At 37.1% G+C, this 23,054-nt stretch overlaps 1 protein-coding gene across 4 annotated transcripts in view; it reads left to right on the forward strand.

Moving 5' to 3' along the window:
* arhgef5 (Rho guanine nucleotide exchange factor (GEF) 5) overlaps positions 1-23,054 on the forward strand; it is a 101,966-nt gene that overhangs the window by 37,373 nt on the left and 41,539 nt on the right. The window contains exon 3 of one of the 4 annotated variants that reach the window (XM_051932084.1): positions 219-2,232. In XM_051932084.1, the coding sequence (XP_051788044.1) occupies positions 219-2,232 (2,014 nt within the window). Of the gene's footprint in view, positions 1-147; positions 2,233-23,054 lie in introns of all 4 variants that reach the window. The other 3 variants (XM_051932086.1, XM_051932085.1, XM_051932087.1) reach the window with 3 other exon arrangements.

A 23,054-nucleotide genomic window follows, 5' to 3' on the forward strand; every position in this document is an offset into this window, starting at 1 on the left:
ATGCTGTGGATGAGATGACAAAATCTTTGCTGAATGAAGCATCAGCAGAAAATAAATTTTGTGAAAATCCGCAACCCATTGAAACAGAAGAAAGGATTTCTACAAGAACACAGCTGGAGGAAGCATATGCTGAGAAGAAGCAGGAAGGTGATGTAACTGCAAATGAAATGGTTTCTGAATATAATTTAGTGACCACATCTACTAGACAGGATGATCAGGCGGAGATCACAGTAGTTAATGGAGTACCGAGAAATGGTGAGGATGAGCCTTTGAAAACTGCAGAAAATAAATGCTTAAATACTGCCAATGACCATGGACAAAACAAAGAATTGGAACATTCAATTGCTAATGAGGAAAGGGGTTCGCATTCTTTGGATGAGATGCCAAAATCTTTGCTGAATGAAGCATCAGCAGAAAATGAATTTAGTGAAAATCCACAACCCATTGAAACAGAAGAAAGGATTTCTACAAGAACACAGCTGGAGGAAGCATATACTGAGAAGGAGCAGGACGGTGATGTAACTGCATATGAAATGGTTTCTGAATATAATTTGACCACATCTCCTACACAGGTTGATCAGGCTGAGGTCACTGTAGTTAATGGTGTACTGAGAAATGGTGAAGATGAGCTTTTGAAAACTGCAGAAATTATTTGTTTAAATGCTGCCAATGACCAGGGACAAAACAAGGAATTGGAACATTTAGGTACTAATGAGGAAAAGGGTTCAAATGTTTTGAAAGAGATGACAAAATCTTTGCTGAATGAGACATCAACAGAAAACACTGAGAATATTTCTGATCATATGTATTCTCTAGGTTTCCATCTTGATAAAATGTCTAATTCATTGGGAGCAGACAATGAGGAGACTGAAAGCATTATGCAAACACATATTGGAATTTCATTCACAGCCAATAGTCTTTCAGATCTTGACCTAATAAGTGGAAATGTCTTAACTTTAGGAACCTCCAATGATAGCACACATCTTAATTCTTATATTTTAGATGATGATTTTTCAGGCATGAATCCTTCAGTTGAAGAAACAGTTTTAAAAGATGGAGACAGCAGGACATTGCAAGATTCCAGCACAGAAACACAGTTGATCCTTTCAGGAAAAAGCTTTCAAGTGAATCATAGCAGCATTATGCCAGTAGATTTTACTTATCAAAATGAAATCAATACAAACATTAATCTTGAAGAAGTTGTTCTAACAACAGAAATCCCTGATAGTCCAAATGGTTCATCAGTTTTTACAGATGATGAACTTTCTCTTTCTACTAGCCTCCAGCAAGGTCTGCAACATCTGGTTTTAACATGTGATGGCAATGAACATTTCTTTAACAGCTCTGAAGAGGAGTTTAGTTTAAATGAAGATAAACACTGGAAGAAGGATTCTGGCATCTATACAGGATTTAAGGACTCTGAGTTTATTACTGAACCTAAGACAAATGCAAACATATTCTTTAGTAGCATTGAGAAGACAATAATAGGAACACATGACACTTCTACAGAATTAAATTGGCCAATAGAAGACACACATGAAAACAAATTCAGTGAACTTTGTAACAAACAAAAAGAGTTTAACCAAATATCAGAAGAAGCAGAAAAAATTTCATTAAGCACAGACATGGTGTATATTGAGTCAAAGAGTGATGAGTTGTTATCTAAAAATGTTTATCTTTATGATCAAGTAACCTGTTTTACTGATAGTTCGAACTGTGAACTTTGGAATGACTCATCCAAAAATACTATAGAGTCGACTGTAGAAATTCCATTTGATCTAGATATGCAAAATAACAAATATTCCAAAGACATTGAAAACAGGGACTGTGAAGCATCAGAGTTGAATTTAAGTGATACAACATTACAAGTCCATGCTTTCAGTTTAAACCACTCTGAAAAGACATACTCTGTTTTTCCTGAGATCCATGATGATAACCTGCAATTAAGAGAACATGTGGAACACAAAAACAGCACATTTCCTAAAAGAACCAAAGCCAGCTTTTCTGTAAATTCTGAAAGAGCTGAAAGTAAGACAAACACAAGTATCTGTAAAGATTCTGTGGACAATCCACATGAAAGGCCTCGTATTCATGTCTATTGTGTGATAGGTCAGCATATGCCAATTTCGAATGTTCAAGAAGAGAGTTCACTGATAAGGGCGGAGACAGAAAGTCCTAATTATCAAGAAGAAGACAAAGCAACCTCTTGTAAGGTGTCAACAAACACCACTGGTGAGTACCTTACAACTGTCTAATGAACCTAATTATCTGATAAAAAGTATAGTCAACCATTTTATTTTTTTAATTTGTACATTGTAAATTATGGAGTCTAAGAAAAACATCCATAAATTAATATTCTATAGTTTTAACAATTTAGTTTGACATCAGTATAAAGACATATTATTATACTGTATATCAAATTTGAACATTGCTACTTTTGTCATTAATAGTCACATAATTTTACCATGAAGTAAATAGGCATGTAAATATAAACACTGTATAAAGAGAAAGTGTTAAATGTGTTTATACCAGTGCTTTTCAATTGTGCAGTGATAGAATTCTTTTCAGTGGAATAGACAATTTTGCTAATTTTTTATTAATTCCCATATTTAACTATTATCATAAATATGAAAACACATGCAGATGAATGATGGCATATGAAGGGTGGCCTGCTGTGTAAAAAGTTACTCTGTATTTCTGAATATAATTCTTTACATTTGCATAGCACTTTTCTCACTACTCAAAGCACTACCATTTCATAAAACGTAAGTAGCCCTTAAGAGCCATAAGTAGGAGTGTTAATTGAACCTGCCATTCACTATAACAATAAGGTGTACTATAACATTTTTTAAAGATTCTTCTTGTTTAAGGGAATATCTGGCATTAAACAAAAGCATGGAATCATGTCAAACAATGGTGCCAAAGTGGTCTTTCAGAGTGATACCATAGGGGAACCATATTTGGTTCCCAATAGACCCATTGAACCTTTTATTTATCTAGATGCATAACAGGCTCCATACGGTAAATAACCACAAATAAATGGTAAATTATCTGTGAAATACCAATGGGTCATAATTTTAAAATGACTCTTATCTTTTGGTGTCCTACTAGGTACTCTGTTATACATTCAAAAATTCAGGCTTTTCTCTACATATTAGGAAGTTTTTCAAAGTACAAAGAACCAACCTTATAGATAGATAGATAGATAGATAGATAGATAGATAGATAGATAGATAGATAGATAGATAGATAGATAGATAGATAGATAGATAGATAGATAGATAGATAGATAGATAGATAGATAGATAGATAGATAGATAGATAGATAGATACTTTATTAATCCCAGGGGGAAATTCACATACTCCAGCAGCAAAAAATATTCAATTAAAGAATAATAAAAAATGCAGGTAAAAAACAGACAATAACTTGAATAATGTTCAACGTTTACCCCCTCTGGTGGAATTGAAGAGTCGCATAGTTTGGGGGAGGAATGATCTTCTCAGTCTGTCAGTGGAGCAGGACAGTGACAGCAGTCTGTCGCTGAAACTGCTCCTCTGTCTGGAGATGACACTGTTTAATGGATGTAGTGGATTCTCCATAATTGATAGGAGCCTGCTGAGTGCCGTTGCTCTGCTACGGATGTCAAACTGTCCAGCTCTATGCCAAGAATAGAGCCTGCCCTTCCTCACCAGTTTGTCCAGGCATGAGGCATCCTTCTTCTTAATGCTGCCTCCCCAGCACACCACTGCATAGAAGAGGGCACTCGCCACAACCATCTGATAGAACATCTGCAAAGAACCTGTTCCAAAAAGAAATAGTATTTTGTCAAGCAATAATTCTACAAGGAACCATACAACACAGTAAAGAGTCATAACATTCAATTAAAGAGCCATTATTTTTAAGAGTGTAATCACCACAGCAACAAACAAGAAAAATAAGCCTATTTTATATAGCCTACTGCCTCAGTGAAATCCAAGCTATTACAGGGCTGGTGCAAAGAAATTGTTTATATAGTTAGATAATTGTAGTCCTGACAGTTAAAATGACTCACTAGGGTTGAATAATGAGTCATTGGCAGAGGCTGAACTAGCAATGTCATACTCTATATAACATGTATTTTACATAGGACACCATGTAATTTGACATAATTGTACACAGACCCACAGCATACAATAAAAGTTTAATATAAAACAAAGGTCATATTAGATATTTCAAGCATTATACGTTATTATTTATAAGGAAAAATTACTGAGACAACATACATCACATTTTATAAACTCTGAAATTCATTACTTTATGAAAAACCTATGTATGAGCAAAATAAAAGACTTTAACATGCAGAAGAAGTCTTTTAATTATTTCTAAAATATGAAAAAACATACAGTAGTTGTCATAGCACTAAACAGAAAAAAAGAAGAAAAAGAAAAAATCTGAATGATTGCTTAGAAGATATGGGAGAAGGAATTGTGTAATATGGAAGGTGAGCAGGAAGTTTGTTTTATCACAGTGGATTAGTGGACTAGCCACCCCACAGGGTAGTTAGTAACAAACCAGGTAGCAACCTTGGAGTAGGGAAATCATTCATTTTACCTTGGTCAACCAACATTTGACTTTTAACTATTCTGGAGCTCCAAAGATGTATGTTTCCCAATAAATAAAATTTTCCTTGAGTATTATTTCAATTTGTTTTGTAAGTCACTTTGGATGAATAAATGTAAATGTAAATTTAATTTTAGGATATCTCTATTCCTACAATTGTAGATAGATAAGCATTGTGATGGGTCATCTCGGCCATTACCTGGTCGGGACGCCAGGTGGATGGAAGTACCAGGGGAGAGAGCATCTGCAAGGTACTACCTCCCCTGGGACGCTAGATGGCAGCCCTCCTGGGTGGCCGTGGCACCACAGATTTCCGCAGGGCACGCTGTGACTTGGAGTTTGGTACAGTTCTGTTGGGTTCCGTGGGGCCCACCAGGGGGAGCTGCAGAGCCCTACAGTGGACTTTCACCACACTTGGATGTGATTCCAGGTACTATGAGTCACCTGGATCACTTCTAGGAACTGAATAAAAAAGAGCCACCTCACTCCATTTGGGAAGCCAGAGTCGCAAGGGAGTGGATGAAGCATGCTAAGAGAGGAGTGGAGACGGAGAGAAGAGAGAAAGAGAGAAGAAAAAGAGGATGTGCTGTGTTTTATGTACTGTGCTGTGGGGAAGAGAGAAAAGCGCTCCCCAGCTGTAAATAAACGTGTGTTGCTGGACTGGAACTCATGTCCTGCCTGTCCGTTTTGGGCAACTGTATGAACCCTGGTGGTCCACAGCATTTATATATCTAAACATTGCACAAATGTTGTAGGTGCCTGTTGCTTTTTATACATCTGTTTAAGCAAAACAACAATAACAATTTTGATCTACTTTTCTAGTGAGGGTTATGATTAAAACTTTCCTAGCTAGATAGGCCAGGTCACTCTATGCTCAGTAACATTTTTCAGCTCCTCCTGGGTTATGTTCAGAGGTTCCAAAAGCAATCAAAAAAATATAATCTCTCGCCTTGTCCTAATGGGTCAAGCCTGATACACACCCCTATAGATGATGCCCAGTAAGCATCCTAGGTATAAGATCAAAGCCACTTCAGCTAGCTTCTCTTAATCCAGGGAAACAAGGTTTCTACACTAAAGCCTTCCTGTATTAATGAGCTCCATACTAACATGAAGAATTAACCCAGAAATTCTCTTTAGAAACTTTATTTTAACCAGTTATATTGTTTACTTTGACCACTACTCTTACCATTGGTTTGCCACAGTGGGTTCTGGAGATGCCACCTTGACAGGGAAGTGGAAGCCCCAAATACCAAACACAACTCAGCTGAACACAGATGGAAGGTTAAATAAAACTTTATTTATTTTACAATATTTTATAATATCACCTTCAAAGGGTTAAAGTCAGTCCAGAACTATGTAATCCTCAAAACAGCAACTCCACCTCTTCCTTCTACTCTTCCTCTGTAAGCAATTTCCACCACCTCCCAACTCTGACTTGCTGATCAAGTCAAAGTCAAAGTGAACTTTATTGTCATTTCAGCCATATACAAGTATACAGATAGATGAAATTGCGAAGCTCAGGGTCCACAGAGTAACAACATGCACGTGCAATAAATAAATTAAAAATAGAAATTAAAATTTAAAAATTTAAAAATTAAAAATTAAAACACAAACAAGACAAGACATTATGCAAAGATAGGACAAAAAAGTAGCAGCAATATTGATGTGTAAGATATGTAATATAATAAATAATAGATATAGATAATACAGAAATTATCAGTGTATGCTAATAGTTGTTTAAGACGTGGTAAACAATGACAGGTCAGAATGTTTCACAGCAGAAGGATCTCAACAGTGTCAAAATAGTTAAAGGTCAGTATGAGATTTTCAGTTCTTTTCTACATGCACACTCGTCTTTGCAAGACAGTGGCTCACATGTATAAAAGTTCTGTTTTTAGAGGTTGTTGAGGATGTGTAGAAGGTCCCAGGGGGCAGCCTGGGTGTTAAGGAGTCTAACAGCTTGGGGGTAAAAACTCTCCTGCATCCTGGCAGATCTGGCTTTGATGCGTGCAGTATCTTCTCTTGGATGGCAGAAGTGTGAAAAAGTCCATGTGAGGGGTGTAAGGGGTCCTGCACAATGCTGTAGGCGTTGTGGACACTGCGTTTGTAAAATATGTCCTGTAGTGAAGGGAGAGGCACCCCAATAATGTTTCTCTGCTGTCTTCACTATCCTTTTGCAGACGCTTGCGGTTGGATATGTTGCAGTTGCCATACCAGACCGTGATGCAGCTGGTCAGAACACTCTCAATGGTGCCTCTGTAGAACATGGTGAGGATGGAAGGGGGAAGACTTGCTCGCTTCAGCCACCTCAGGAAGTGTAGTCTCTGCTGGGCTTTCTTGATTAGTGATGAGGTGTTATGTGTCCACGTAAGTTCCTCAGTTATGTGTACACCGAGGAACTTGGTACTCCTAACAGTCTCCACATCTAAACCATTGATGCTGAGTGGGATGTGGGCAGGACGTGATTTTCTGAAGTCCACGATTATCTCTTTTGTCTTGTCGACATTGAGAGATAGATTGTTGTATTCACACCATGCGAACAGCCGTTCCACCTCATCTCTGTATGCTGTTTCATCATCCCTGCTAATCAGTCCCAGCACCGTCATATCATCCGCAAACTTGATGATGTGGTTGGTGTTGTGCGTGGCTGTGCAGTCGTGAGTCAGCAGGGTGAACAGCAGTGGACTAAGCACGCAGCCCTGTGGTGCTCCAGTGCTCAGTGTGACGATGCTAGAAGTGTTGTAGCCCATCCGAACTGACTGGAGCCTCTCTGTCAAGAAGTCCAGGATCCAATTGCAGAGGGTGGTGTTCAGGCCCAACCTGCTCAGTTTTACAACCAGCTTTGGAGGGATGATTGAGTTGAAGGCAGAGTTAAAGTCCATGAATAGCATCCTGACATATGTGTCTTTTTTATCCAGATGTGTCAGGAAGCAGAGGAAGATGAAGAGGAAGTTGTTTCTTTTATGCCAGACCCAGCAAAGTATTGCATATCAGAAGCTCCCCAAAGAAGTAGGGAGCCCCTGCAGCTCCCCCTGGTGGCATCCATGTCCCCCAACTGGGCTGCCCATCTAAACTACAGCTTAGAATATGACTTGCAAGTGTAGAAAATGGAGGCTAACCAGAGAGATGCTGCCACCCTGTGTATAAGGGGAATATATGGCTCCAGGAAGCAGTCTTCCTCTGTCCTTCCATTATGGTCTCCTGGCCAGGAAAATTCCTAGCAACCAATCTGGCCAGGTCACATGTCCATCCACTTTCTTCCATTATGGAATCCCATCCAAGCAAGGAATCACCATCCATTCCTTTCAGGGTACCAGTCCCTCCATTATGGCATTCACAGGACCAACAACCTTTTGTCCACAAATACAACTGCCTTTAATATTATTATCTTGTAATGGGTCTTTTCAGGCTGATTCCCACTTTTTCCCAAGATACAGAAGCTCTTTTGCAGGTGGAAAATGAACTAAACCCAAACCAACTCATCTTATAGTCATTCCCAACACATCCTCAGTATTCATTTTGATCTTCTATGTCTAAACCAGTTCATTGTCAAGTGTGTTCAAACTACAGCTTTGTAACTTTCATTTTGAGTATCCAGAATATTTGCCCTGTTTGAACAACAACAACAACATTTATTTATATAGCACATTTTCATACAAAAAGTAGCTCAAAGTGCTTTAATGAAGAGAAGAAAAATAAAAGACAAAATAAGAAATTAAAATAAGACAACATTAGTTAACATAGAAAGGAGTAAGGTCCGATGGCCAGAGGGGACAGAAAAAACAAAAAAAAAACTCCAGAAGGCTGGAGAAAAAAATAAAATCTGTAGGGGTTCCAGGCCACGAGACCGTCCAGTCCCCTCTGGGCAGTTAGAGTACATAATTGATAGTGCACTATGAAGCACCATATCCAAAGTCTCTGAAATTGGCCATAATAATTATCAGCTTTATTTTAACTCTTTGCAACTGAAAGTAACTGACACAATAATCAGATAGATAGATAGATAGATAGATAGATAGATAGATAGATAGATAGATAGATAGATAGATAGATAGATAGATAGATAGATAGATAGATAGATAGATAGATAGATAGATAGATAGATAGATACTTTATTAATCCCAAGGGGAAATCACTGTTACATGCTCCAATTATTTGGCTCCTGGCTTGGAGTTTGCAAATATCTCCAAATTCCTTCAGTTGTACCCTTGTATATCACCTGCAAAAGATACCACCCATGACATAGAATTCAGTTCCCAAGAGCCAGTTTCAATTGCCATATTCCAGTATACCCACTTTAATCTCCATGCAGTTTTTTTCTGTCTTAGCCTGTATTTTGTGCAAGAATCATCTTTTCTTTCCTGAGATGAAATATATGTCTGTAACATCTTCTTTGTCATCCACCTTCAACAAATCTTAGTAATAGATATGGCACCAAAGTACATAACTTTATTGAAAAAGGCTTGTATTTCCAAATATCAGCAGCTAAAGGAAGCCCATGGCAAGTAGTGGTGGTCTTAGCTCTATGGCTTTCAAGTGCTGTTGTTTCAGCTCAGGAAAGCAGAAGGTCTTGTCCCTGGTACAACATCAGTATGTACAAATTCCTCAGGTCATTTGTGGGTGAAATTCATATTGCAACAAGACCCTAGTGCTTAAATCTCTTATAGTTCTATTTGTTAAAATTTGACAGAGTTGTTTACAAAGATTTGTGATTGTTTAACAAGTTTTTTTGCATTAGGCTCTAAGTAGCTACTTATTTTCTTTACTCACTACTAGTGAGGTCCATCTGTTCTGATAAGCATGGACAGGAGGTGTCAGGCTTCCACTTATTCCTGATGCAAGGTGCCACTTATCAAGCTCATTCATGCCAGACGGGTTTGTCCAAAATAGTGCAATGCAATGTATTATCAGGTTCTGAATGTTATAAACACAAGCAGAATATTTACACATTTAAAGCCATGCTAAAGCTTTGTAAGCCTGGCTGAGGGCAACACATGTAGTCACCCCTTCAGCTACTTATCTACTTCTCTCTTCTCAACCTGACTGGGCTACCTGAGTCAATTAGGTGCAAGGAGTCTTTTCTCGGCCTTGTTCCAGAATCAAATCCTGGTAGTCATGTTCTGGGCCTGGCTTCCTTAGATTTATTTAGAAGTACCACAAAACATTTTCTGGACCAAGCATATATTACCAGAAAAAGCAGTTGTAAAGTTTCCCATGTCTTAATCTTGGGTGGGTTATAACAGCACAGACCATAAACATCAACTAAAGTGCTACAAAAGAATAAAATGAATTTAACTGACCAGTGCTCTGTCTAGGGTTAGTTTGTGTTTGAGCCCTGTGCTGCTGAAATGAGCTCTTACTTCCCTGACCATTAATTAGACCTTGTGGGTTTAGAAAATATATAGATTCATTTTTTGAACAGAGGGTGAACATAATGCTGCAGTTGTTAATGTACTGTAGCTGCTCTAAAAGTAGGTTATGAGTGCAAGACTGGACACTGTATATGTAAGACAGCAGGTTCTCCCAATGTCTTGGCTGATTTTTTTCCTGGTATTTTAACTTTCCTACCATTTCCTAAGGATATGTAGGTTAAAGTTTGGTATTTTTTAAGTCAGTTATTTCTTCACAATCATGGTATATATGGATTTACCACATGAAATTTCGCTTCATAAGTTAAGCATATTTTAAAAGTTTTAAAAAATAATAAGCCTGCTCTTGCATTTTCTAATGGAGCTAATGAATACCAAGGTCTTAATGTGAAAAAAGCCTTAAAACTTATGAATACATTCACTTTGAAGTGGTAAAGGGTTTTGAGGCATGCTTGTGACAACAAAATAAACTGGAAATAATAAATGGTTCTATTTTCTCAAGGCAACGATACATTTCTTGCTCACTTGCTCGCAATTGGTGTCCTGGATGGAGATATGATAACCTTCATCCACATTTTGCCTATTACATTCTATGTTGTTATTTTATATAGCCTACAGAACAACTGTTTAGAACAATTATAGTGGAAAGTGTACATAAGAGTTTCATATTACTTTGTACAAATAACAATAAATCTGAAATAAACTGGTTACACAGTATTGCATTTTTAATAAAAGCCTTAGATTTTTAGAAGAGCCAAATAACCTGCATGTTAAACTATCCATGGCATTTGGTATGCACACATTGTAAATAAAATACTCTGAAAGTGAAAAAGGCAGGGTGTGAGACAGTGCCCAACCACAAGGAAACATACTAAAGCATCACAAACCAATTATCAAGTTTTTTAACACATGATGAGAATATGGTAATAACAGGACTGAGGACAACACTTCTGAATGAGTAAACTCACTGACACTCTTTAATACCAATCGATCTATAAATACATGAAGCGAACATTTAAATTCCATGCAGACCCCGTGAGACAGGAATCTCTGTGCTACCAGTCTGTCTGTTCTAAAACAAAAAACTTATTAAACTTCAATCTGATTAGAACTAAATGTATGTCTGTAATGTATGTTTGGTTCTTGTTACTTGATTCCATGCTATGCATGTATACAATATTTCTCTTACTGGCACATGTGTACATTATCATTAAGACATCAGCAGGTAACATCTTTGTGAAATAACAAAATAAGCTTCTGTATTAGTGAAAGAACATAAACGATTGGGTGATTTTTTTCAGTTATTATTTTCTAGTTGCACTGCAGCTGAAAATGACTCAGATCTAATTTTTATTGTTACTATTCATTTTTTTTGTTTAAATGTTCAAATTCATTTTACAAGCAATCTAAATTTGATATGAGTGTGTATAGATATCTATCCTAAATGCTCCCTGCATGCACAAAATAAATAAAATGAATATTGTTACAATGAAGACCAACAGCATACCAGTTTCTATAATACTTTCAGGTCAGAACGTGCTAATTTGACAGTTATGAATGCAATGAGGAGAAACACAAAAAAGCTCACTGCTGTTGCTTTGAGCTCAGTTATCACTGCCATATCTGTATGTAGAAACCTTTGCATGTGAGAGAGGAGCAAATAAGCAAGATATGATGCAAAACAGTGCTTTGGCAATTTCAGAATGCTAAGAGGGGCATTCAAGTGCTTATGGTAATGCCTGTCTGTAGGACTCTCTTGGAAAATTATGTGCACAAAGTGCGCCATTTATGGCAGAAGATACATAGCAATTAGATAGAAGTGGCAGGTGACAGGCTTTCCAAATGCTTTTTACGTCTGATCCCTCACAATGTTTCCATTGGTGTACTGAGCTGGTAGTCTTGTCCAGTTTAATTTTAAACATAGAGATATTCAAAAGGTTACATAAACTCAAACCTGACTTAAAATTAGTCAAGGAGTGTAAATTTCCAAACAATACTAATTCAATCTCTTGCACACAGGTCATATTCATGTCTGTATTGGATTTAAAGCTAGATACAAAGGTTATTTAAATTTAATCTAGAGTTTTTTTTTTGATGTTACTACTTCACTAAAAATATTGAATCATTGTCATAAATGAATGGAAAAATTAGAAATGAGATACAGTGTGAATGTAACCTATAATTCATTATACAGTAGCTAGTGAGTAAGGAGAAGGCGGACCTGGACTGTCTTACTGCTATGCTGCAAACATAAAATGAGCCTTGTGTTTCTAACTACTACCATATCTTTAGAGCCATCCTTGTACAGTTCTCAAACACATTTTTGTTTCTTACAAATTGTGGCCCTGCCTTACACTTTACTGAAGAAATGATAAAATTCTTTCTTTGAATAAATAACCAGTTGAACTGTCACACTTTTTCATTTTTTTTGTTCTCCCGAAAAAGAATCTTATTTTTTCCTATATTACAGTGTAATTATTTTAAATATTATGCTGTTGGTATCCAAATAATAGACACAATCATATTGTAATGAGACATGGAAATATTATTATTATTTTACTATAATAATAATAATAATAATAATAATATTCAAAGTACTTTTTAGGATAGTCCTGCTGCTACTGCCTATATCTGGTCTAGGCCAAGGCAGAGGGCAGTATTATGTAGTATGTACTGTATATGCGTTCAGTATATATTTTAAGGAATTGTATTTGTTTTACGGAGTTTTCTTACTATGTGACAAATATTTAAAATGGCTGTCTTTTGTACTTTTATGTATATGTATTAGTTTACATGTAATCTCTGTAGGCTTTTGTGTAGTGTGTGTGGGATGACACGAGTGGTGAGTACAATAGGGGGCACAATCATGACCATGTTTGTTCTTCACAGGAGGTGTATTTCTTCAGTCAGTTCTGTGTGTTTGGTACAGCAATGTCAAAAACATATGCAGTTGTATTTTTTTTAGTCTACCAGTGTTATATTTGTCTGTTATGGTGGATAGTTTTGACTTTCAGTATAACCCTGTTCCTGTATAGTTTGTGGTTGGCATTTTGTAGTACTGAGGATGGGGTGTATCTATAATATGGTTTGTATATGTCTACTAGTTTATGTGGTAGCGTCAGTTCTTGATATCTAATGTTTGCCATCTGATTGTGTCTGAGTGTATAGGCCTTCCATGTCATTAATTCACAACCTGTCATGATGTGTTTGATTGTTTCTTGATCCTTGTGACAGTATCTGCATTTACTGTCTGTAATGTTAGTGCACTTAAACTCTTCAGCATTATTTCTACCCCCAGAAAAAAAAAAACAAAAGCACTGAATTTTTTTCAAAAACAGAAAATGTTATCATGTGTAACAGAAACATGTAAATTCCAAAACGTCAATATAATCACTGTAGTAAAGGTAGTAAAGGTATGTCTAGTGTCCGCTGCTAAACTGATGCAGATTTAGCATACATACTCCATGTAATATGTTTTGAAACGGTCACAAATGCAGAAAGGCAGTGTTTGTAGAGATGCTGAAAGATATTTTTGTAATATTTCAGATGTAGCCAGAGCTTGCTTTGCATTGCATGTAGCACTTGATACTGAATTGTAGCTGTTTGGATGCGGTGTACTGTATTCATGACTGCCTTCCCTTGTAACCCATGAGACCTTCATCGACACATATGTCACAACTGAGAACAAAAAAGAGCATATTTTTGATGATTGCCTGATACACATGCCACAGTTTTTACAGTTTCAGTACTTTGTGATTGGCTTCATTATAGCTGTCATTATTAATTAAATGCAAGTATTTCATAATGATTCAAAAATGACACTCAATCTTAAGTTAAGTCCAATTAAACCAAGTTTCTTTATTGTCATACTATCCATGCAAAGTATTACAGCATACAGTCGCACAAAATTATGCATGTGTGTGTGTAGTTTGTGTCTGCATGAACTATTGCTTTATGTAAACCACAGACACACTTGTACAGCACACACTATACGAATAAAATACAGGCTTTTTATTCTACCAAAGTATATTTCACAATCACCTTGTAACGGCCGACCCCTTACCCAGCCGGCAGCTACACCTCCAAGACCTGTGGCCTGGATAATTTACTGAGTATGAATCCAACTATCAAGCCATACCTCTAACAAATTACACTTTTCCCCACAATCGACGGTGTAAATATAAACACACAAAAGCGGGTATGTAAAATTATACTGATTAACTGTATTAAATGAAACAACAAGACAAATGCAAAAATAGAAAGAAACATAAATATAAATATCCCTCCACCACATCAACAACGAGACACCACCATATATAAATACAACAAAACCCTCCCTTGCCCCTGTAACATATAACACACAACACGAATAACAAAAAATGATGATATACAGAATGATCGTGAACTTGAGTCCGGTTATAAAAACTGTCCTGAATATGGTTGACTGAACTAGCAGTAAATGAGTCGTTTGATTTTCCCAGAACAAAATGGAGCAGTCTCACCATGAATCCTCGGTGCGTGGTGGATGATGAAGTCCGACCCCGGGGTCTCTCGTGATGAGGGTATTAAAGTAAGTCCGGCGGATTGAAAAACAAACTGGATGAAAATGCACGATGTGAAGTACAGCAGCTATAAATGGCTCGTGGTCGTGGAAAAATGGTCTCCTTCTCTCCTCTCCTTCCTCTCCTCTTTTTCTTTTCGGCTATCCCCTCCTGATTGCTTAAATAGTCTTGTGACGGCTGTAATTGATTAATTGTGAACAGGTTTTTTTCCAGGTTTGAGGCTGTGGTCTTCTTCCATCATCATTTACTGATACACACAGACAGCAAACGGGACAATGGAAACAAGACGCACTCAGTACTAACATTGACAACACTAACTATGTAGCCCCGCTACAACCTCTCCAATAATAAGCCACAATAATACAATAAGGCACAAGAAACCAACAATTCTTTCTCCTTCTCCACCTCTGTTGAGTTTTGCCCGCTGTCTCCCGACTCTGACTCATCCATATGTGGCAGCGGGCTTCCTTTTAAGCTGGACTTGGGAATGCTTCCAGTACCATTCTGTCACCTCTGAGAAACACTTCCGAGCCATAAACAAAGTAGTGTTTTCATACCCTGACAGCGCCCTCTACCGATCCCAAGAGACAACTATGGGATTGCACTTCTGTACTCCATTTCCCTAGCATCCCTGCAGGTGCCCCAAGTGGGTTCTCATACAAGGACCATTGCATCCTAGCACATGGGGGATGGAACCACTCCCAAGTTCTGGCTTTTCTGCTCCATCCATTATTTTATAAAGACTGGGCACAAAGTTATCTTTCCGCCCATCCAGCCAATCCATTCATCTTTCCTCTCGGGCCTATACTTCTCCCTGTCTGGAATGACCATTTTTTCTCCTACATGTTAAAGTATGCTGTTTCATGTGGAAGAATTTAAAATTATTAACCTGTGTGTTGTGTATATTAATGATATTTATGAGCCCCCTTCCTCCCTCAGCACATGGAAGAATGAGATGTTGTATGGCTTCTTTGGGGTGGTGTTGCTTGTGTTTTTGTGAGTAGACGTTTGTGTTTACCTTTACAGCTGTTGAATGTCTGTCATGATGTATATTTTTGTGTAAGAGCATGTTTGATTTGTTTGTGTTATACAGTATAAGTTTGTCCAGTAGGAACCAAAGGTATTTGCATAGTTCACCATCTGCCATGGTCATGATTCTGTTGCAGTTTTTGAGGGTATACCCACCTTCTCTAATGACTCCCTTTTCTATGTCAATTGTTTTAGAGTTGTCCAGTCCAAAATTCATGTGTATGTCTTGTGAATACTTTTCAATTATTTCTTGTAACTGTTGCAATTGTTTATTTGTTCTTGCATATGTCTTTATGTAATCCACATAGAGTAAATGTGATAGGGTGTATTGGTGTTGAGTTTGACTTTGTTTCTATATTATTTGCTGTATAGTCTGTCAGTGGGTTGAGAATGAGAAAGAACCAGTGAGGGCTAATTGAGTCAACCTAGAAGATGCCTTGTCTTATTTGTATTGAGTTGGTGGATATTGATGTGTTGTGTATATGTACACATTGTGTTGTTCTTCATTGTCCCATTAGGATTTGTAGTCAGTATATAACTACAAGATTTATTTGTGTATGTGTAATATTTGTACTAGTTATTTGTGTTTGATACTGTGAAATGCATTTTTTGTAGTCAATCCTATATTCGGTTTCTGTATATTTTGTATGCTTGCTGGAATACAGCAGTTCCTTGCAACCCCACCTGCTGCTTTCAGCAGCTTTATAGTTGTTCTATAAGCATATCATTGCTCATCGTGTGCATGTATATTTTGTTTTTTTTATGAATACAGAAAATATTTTGTAATGCATAGGTAGACATGTGATAGGTCTGTAGATTTTGGGATTTGTGGTGTCTAACTGTTAAAAACTGAGTTGTCTCTTGTGGGTTGTATATAATGTGTGTCAGTTTGTCTGCAAGTAATGTATGTAGAATGGTGAACCTCTTGTACCAAATATTATGAACTCCATCCAAGCTCAGTGCCTTCCAGTTATGTGTTTTTTTTATTATTTCTGCGAGATATGTTAAGATCATTTACATGAAGTGCATTGATGTTATGTTGTCCTATGTTTTGTTGCTCCTCCTTGATCCAATCTGCTTTGCTATTATGCTGAACCACATTAGACTGTTATTCAGTATATGTCTGTAGAATAAATAGTTTTTCAATGTTTTGGAAGTGTGAGTTGTGTTGTTTTCATACTATACACAATTTGTACCATTTTAGCCTCTGGGTTTTAACTACGAATTGTTGTTTAAGTGTATATATGTATGTGTTTATATGTTCATATTGCTTTCTTGCTTTGTGTGTGTTTTTATCCTGTAAAATATTTTATGGAGTTTTTTTGCAGTTTTCCTGATGAGTTGTTCTACTTACACTGTGTTAATCAGCCTAAGTCATGGCTACTGACCTTAATTTGCTTTTGTAGTTGGTGTTCCTAGGCAGGTTTCCTGCATTGGTGTGATGTTTTTGTGCTTTGTCTAATTCGTGTTTTAATTCCAATGTTGGCAATGGTGGTGAATGTAGATGTATATATTAGTGTATACACATCTGTTAATGTTTCATGATATCTGTGTATTGTGGAAGTATGGAATATTTTCATTAATGAGTTTTGTTGTTAGTGACAGTTCCTTTGTGTTCAGTTGTGTTAGTATAATAGGACTCTGTGTGGGGCTTGTTTCTGTATATCTTTTAAGCATTCTGTCAGTGTCCTCTGTTTGTTTATACAGTATAGTAGCATATAATTCTCGATGAATAGTATCTTAGTAGGTTTGTTGGTGATAATATCACTTGTTGTAGTGTCCACTATTCTAGGGTGTGTATTATTGAATGTTTTACTTCCTGTGTGTCACATAAGATTGTGTTATTGTTGGTATTTCCTATTTGTTTCTGTAAGATAGCAGCAATTACCTGTTTTTTTTTAGTCTTGTTTGTGCAATGAGGCTATGTGTGAGTGTAGTTCGTCACTGATCTGCAATTCTTTTTTCTGTGATTTGTATGTGCAGGTATTTATGTGTAAAGGCTATGTGTAATTTGTGTATGTAATGTGTTTTGACTGTTTCTAATTCTGCAATTGTGTAATATGTATGCATTATGAACTTCATAATCAGAGCTGGCTCCAGGATTTTTGCTGCCGTAGGTGAAGTTGTAAATGGTGCCCTACCACCCTCTTTGCTTTGAGAGGAGTCATCTCTGCCAGACCTCTACATTGAGACCTGGGCCTCATTTCTTTTTATAACTCCGTGCATAGAATTCACACTAAAATATGGCGTACAGACAAAACTGGAAACTTGCATAAAACTGTGTGTACGCCAAGTTCCATGGACATCTACTTTATAAATCCCAATGAACGTGAAATTTAACGGATGTGTACATGCCTACAGCTCTGCTCCAACTCTTGCATATTCGAATATGCAAATCAATATAAATAACCCCTTCTGTTCAGTGTTTTGTTAAAAGACAATGGCAAAAGCTTATGGAAAAAAGAAGAATTTCAGCAAATGTGAAGCAGAGGCAAGCAAAAACTTACTATTTGTTAGCTTAAGCAGTGGTATAAGCAACACAAGGAAACTGACAGAATAATACAGCGTTGCGGAGACACTCAAAAATTCATGTTCAGAAAGTTGCACAGTGCCCGAAATAAAAAAGAAGTGGTTAGATATCAAAGATGACGTGAAAAGGCGAGTCGCAACACACCATGCTGTGAATTGCACTTTTATGTTTACCAGTTCAAACACAGTGTAAATAAATCTTATATATCTGGATGAATAGCAGATAATACCATCCTATACAGCTGGCATGGCTCAACTTAGTGATGACCTAGAAATACCCGATCAGTCAGCAATTTCACATTGAAAAGCTCCTGTGGCTAAAACCCGAGGGTGGACAGAATTTGCTAAGGAGCAGATACAGCACAATTGCTCAAAGTCTGCCTTTGTAAAGCCGGCACCAGTTCAGCAAACCGGTCCAAGAGAATAGCTCTTGGAAATCGAAATTGACTTAGAAGCTAGTCTTCATTATGTATAAATGCTTGCTCTCTTCTAATTCTTCTAATAATGCTAGAGTAGCCATCGTAGTGGGAATAGTTTAGCCATTCCTTTCACCATTTTATTGTTACAGAATGATTACAATCAAGTGAATTAAATTTGTAAATGATATACAATTAATTTCAGTGTATTTGATAAATCACGAGTCATGTGTATAAATCTAAAAAGAAAGACCAAACAGAAACAGTAGCACTGCTTTGACGCTGGGTGACACCAGTTTGCAAAATCAAGCTGAAAGTTGCATACACATGGTGTGAGGCTGCTGTGAATATGTGTGTGGCTTTATGCCAAGTTTAGTTTTTATACATTTCGAAGTGAGTGTGGAAATGGTCTTATGCAACATTTTTGTGTGTATGGACCGTTTATACATGAGGCCCCTGGAGATAGGACTGGGGATAGTGAACAGTTTAGGACCTTGAATTCACAATTTGACAATGTCGAGTTATAGAATTGTCTGCTTACAAAACTGTTTCTGAAAATTACACACTTGAGGTGTACCATTTCAGAAAATAAGCAGGAATCAGGCTTTATTAGTAGTCTTTATTGCTTTTAACTATTCTCTAAAGAATAGTATGAAAAGAAAAAACCCTCATATTATTACTAAAACTATTCTTAATTTACTATAGTTCTCTATTTAAACCACCAGCCAAAATCATGCGTTTTGATAATACTGTCATTCAAGATATAGTTTTTTTTTTTTTACTAAGACATCACCATAACATATACTTCTCATTTAAATTAATAAAATAAATTGAAAACTTAGCACAATAACAACATTCAGTGAAACTGAGAATATAATGATTATCTTTAAATAGGAATCTTTACCCACAATCCCTTTTTTCTGTACGCTCGTGTGTGCAAATAATGCAATCTACCTATCTAATCAATGCACAAGCTTTTCCAGAGAGAGATGGACTACATACAACTGCTTTAGTCTGTCAAGAGCGATTCTCACAGATGGGGGTGAGCAACAAATTATGATATTTGCTAAGTTTTAACATGAGTTTTAATGTATGTCCATTTGGGGGACAGCCATAGTTAAACCAGCTTTTAGCAATTCACTCAATAGCTACAGTCCTGCTGCCATTCTGCCATTTTGATCATTTATTATTATTATTGGCATCATTATTGTTGTTGTTGTTTATGTTATTGTTGGATTGCGTGGGTCATCAGACGTTAAGACCGAATATCGCTAGTATACAAAAATAATATAAAACAATTTAATCGGACATTCACTTTGAGTCCCTGCGTTCATGGGTCTTTATTGTTTAAAAAAATGTGTCGCCCTGGACAGTTTTTGGGCAACAGATTGTGCTGTGCATTATGCAGACAGTGAAGGTATGGCTGAGGCACACAACATAAACATTTCTTTGTGTTCCGGTCCGGTCTGGACAAATTTTTCTCAACAAAGTAAAGATTGGAATTTCTACACAGGGAAGCAGTAAAGTGCCCTGACCACTACAGGGTGCCCTTGGCCCTTGCCTGGACAGCCTTTGCCCAGAAATGACCCTGTTCATAATATCTTTTGTCAGTTTCATGCTCTGACAGATCTTATCTTCTTTCGTGATCAGGGGCTTAGAGGACCCCAAAACAGCCAGAGCAGTGTGGGTCTGATGAACTGGCCCAGCACTCTGTGGATTGGCCATTGCAGTAGCCATACTTGGGCTAGTTTGCACCAGTAGCTAAGGTTGATTGTTGTTCATTTTTCGAGTGTGGATCTCTACCTAATTCATGAATGTGTTTCTTTTTAGGGGCGGCGCAGTGGGTAGCGCTGCTGCCTTGCAGTTGGGACACCTGAGGATCTGGGTTTGCTTCCCAGGTCCTCCCTGCGTGGAGTTTGCATGTTCTCCCTGTGTCTGTGTGGGTTTCCTCCGGGCACTTTGGTTTCCTCCCACAGTCCAAAGACATGCAGGTTAGGTGGATTGGCGATTCTGAATTGGCCCTAGTGTGTGCTTGGTGTGTGGGTGTGTTTGTGTGTGTCCTGTGGTGGGTTGGCACCCTGCCCTGGATTGGTTCCTGCCTTGTGCCCTGGGTTGGCTGGGATTGGCTCCAGCAGACCCCCGTGACCCTGTGCTTGGATTCAGTGGGTTGGAAAATGGATGGATGGTTCTTTTTATCCTGGGTGATGATCATGCCAGTATAAATTCCATTTCTTGTTATCATCTTTTTTTCATTTAAGATTTAATATCTCTGCCAGAGTAGAAAGTGGTCTACTTTTAGTCTGGCCCCTTCCCCTCAAAGTTACTGGCATGAGTGGCCCAACCAGAAGCATAAAGCTCTCACATGATAAGGTGGTATTTCTCAGAGGGGTTAATATTATTAATATTAGTGGCACAGATCTTAAAGATACTGATGCCTCATAGCTTTAGAGGTCTAAATTCAAAATTTAACCCACTACCAGTATGCAGTTTTCACTGTGTCCACATGAGATTTTCTTTGGGTCCCCCTTTCTCTTCATATATAACCAAAGTATGAAAGTTAGTTTGAATAACATTGAGATTGAAGTGGCCCTGCATGCACGAGTGTGGGTGTATGCATATGTTTCGGTAGGGAACAGTTCAGCTATTTATGACACTAAAATTGATTAACTGTGATCATAAAATAATTTAAACAAGTGAATTGAATTGAATATAGTGCACTTATGTCCCATCATTGGTTAACTTCTTTCTTTCACCTAGTGTTCCAAACTAATCTACAGTAGCCACTATCCTCAACTAACTTATATGTATGGGTGGATGAGTAGTAGTGCATGTTCAACCACCAGATCTGCTAAGTGTAAATATACACTTTTTATTCAGAATTTATTTTTGGTGTGCCTTAGTGGTGTAGTGCTTTTTTTCTGCTGCCTCAAGGCTTCCAAGTTAAAACAAAGTCAGTGCTGAATTTACCAGTTTTCCACATGTCTGCAGGTTTTTATCTATTTATTTTTTTCTTGTGAGTATTCTACTGTATCCTCCTACATCCCAAAGAAGTGTATGTTACATTAACTGTTGACCTGAATATGCCTGGAATGAGTGAGTGTTAAAGACGGCATGAGAGTTTTGGCTCTGAATCCAATGCTGCCAAAATTGGTTCCATTTTCCATGCCTGTGAACTGGATTAAGCAGGTTTGATAATACACGGAAAACTCATTTTTCTAAACACTGTGTAAACCTTTATATTTAATTATAATAAATTCATTTGTGATCGTTTCCATCTATCTGCCTCCCCCAGTTTATATTGATTCTTAATTTAAAATGATCTGAAAATATTTCTATTTCCCTAGAAAAAAATGAGTGGTTAATGATGTGTTCAGTTGTTTAATGCTAAATCATAGACGGTGAATTTGATGTGGGATGGCCACAGTGGACAGAGGTTTTTTTTCAAACTGGTCACTGTTAATTGATAGCTGCTTTTTGCTTATGTCTGTAAATGAACAACTTGTTTAATTAGATAGCTTGCTAACAGTACAGTACTTCAGTCTTCACTGAGAAGGTTAACCGCCAACGCAAGAAGAGCTCTTCTTCAGATCTTTATGGCTTTCCAGTCTTTTACAGGTTGTATTCCTTGTCTTCATTTTTTTTCTGATTACTTATTAGCATCTTGCTAGGCAGAACTTAATGCAAAACACAATGAGCTCTAGGGATTTGCTTTTGTCTATTACTCCTTTGCCTGTTTATTTTTGAGACTATTATTTTCTTTTGAATTTGTTAGAATCATAATTTAATTTTAAAGACAGATAGATGAACCAATGTAAGAGGATGGATACCAGTAGAGCTAGTATGCCTTAATGAAAAGCTCACACTGTTGCATATTGTAAGTGCATAAATATCCGCACGAGAAGATAAGGTGGGCAAGAAGCTCACTAGACACAAACAAGTTTGGTAGTAGAAAATATGAAGAAACAGTAGTTGCTTTAGAAATCTATTATTCAACATGTAGCTAAACACTTCACAATGGATAACATTTAAAAAGATGGGGGCCCACAAAAACCTTTGTAATACTTTAGTTTGAATAGTTTTAAACCTTCATCTTTTGTTTTCTGTGTTTGATGTAATTCTGTCATTCACTTGTTAGTAATTAATTACATTTGTAGTAATGTATGCAAAGTTTTTTTGAACTCACAAGAGATATTATCAAGCACCTGGCTATGAAATGTATTTGTTTCTTCACACATTTACAAGAACTTACTAGCACATGATCATTGTGGTTATAAAATAACACAGACTTTATGTTGCTGGGATAGAATACAATAGCTTCCTTTCTGTGTTTGCTTTTTGCAATTACTAAATGTTTAACTATCCAATCTGATAATTTTCAGCATCAGCTAGTAAAGCTTTCTAAATATGTGCCCCTCATTCTTTCTGCTCTTTAGGTGGCTAGAGTCCTTTCCCAATAATATGTAGCTGTTGTAATTGCAACAACTACAAAGCACCTCTTAGAGTTTAAATGATGTGTTTTAAATAATATAACTGTAGACAGCACTCACAA

Source organism: Erpetoichthys calabaricus, chromosome 9 (assembly GCF_900747795.2).
Source record: "Erpetoichthys calabaricus chromosome 9, fErpCal1.3, whole genome shotgun sequence".
NCBI classification, from domain to species: domain Eukaryota; kingdom Metazoa; phylum Chordata; class Cladistia; order Polypteriformes; family Polypteridae; genus Erpetoichthys; species Erpetoichthys calabaricus.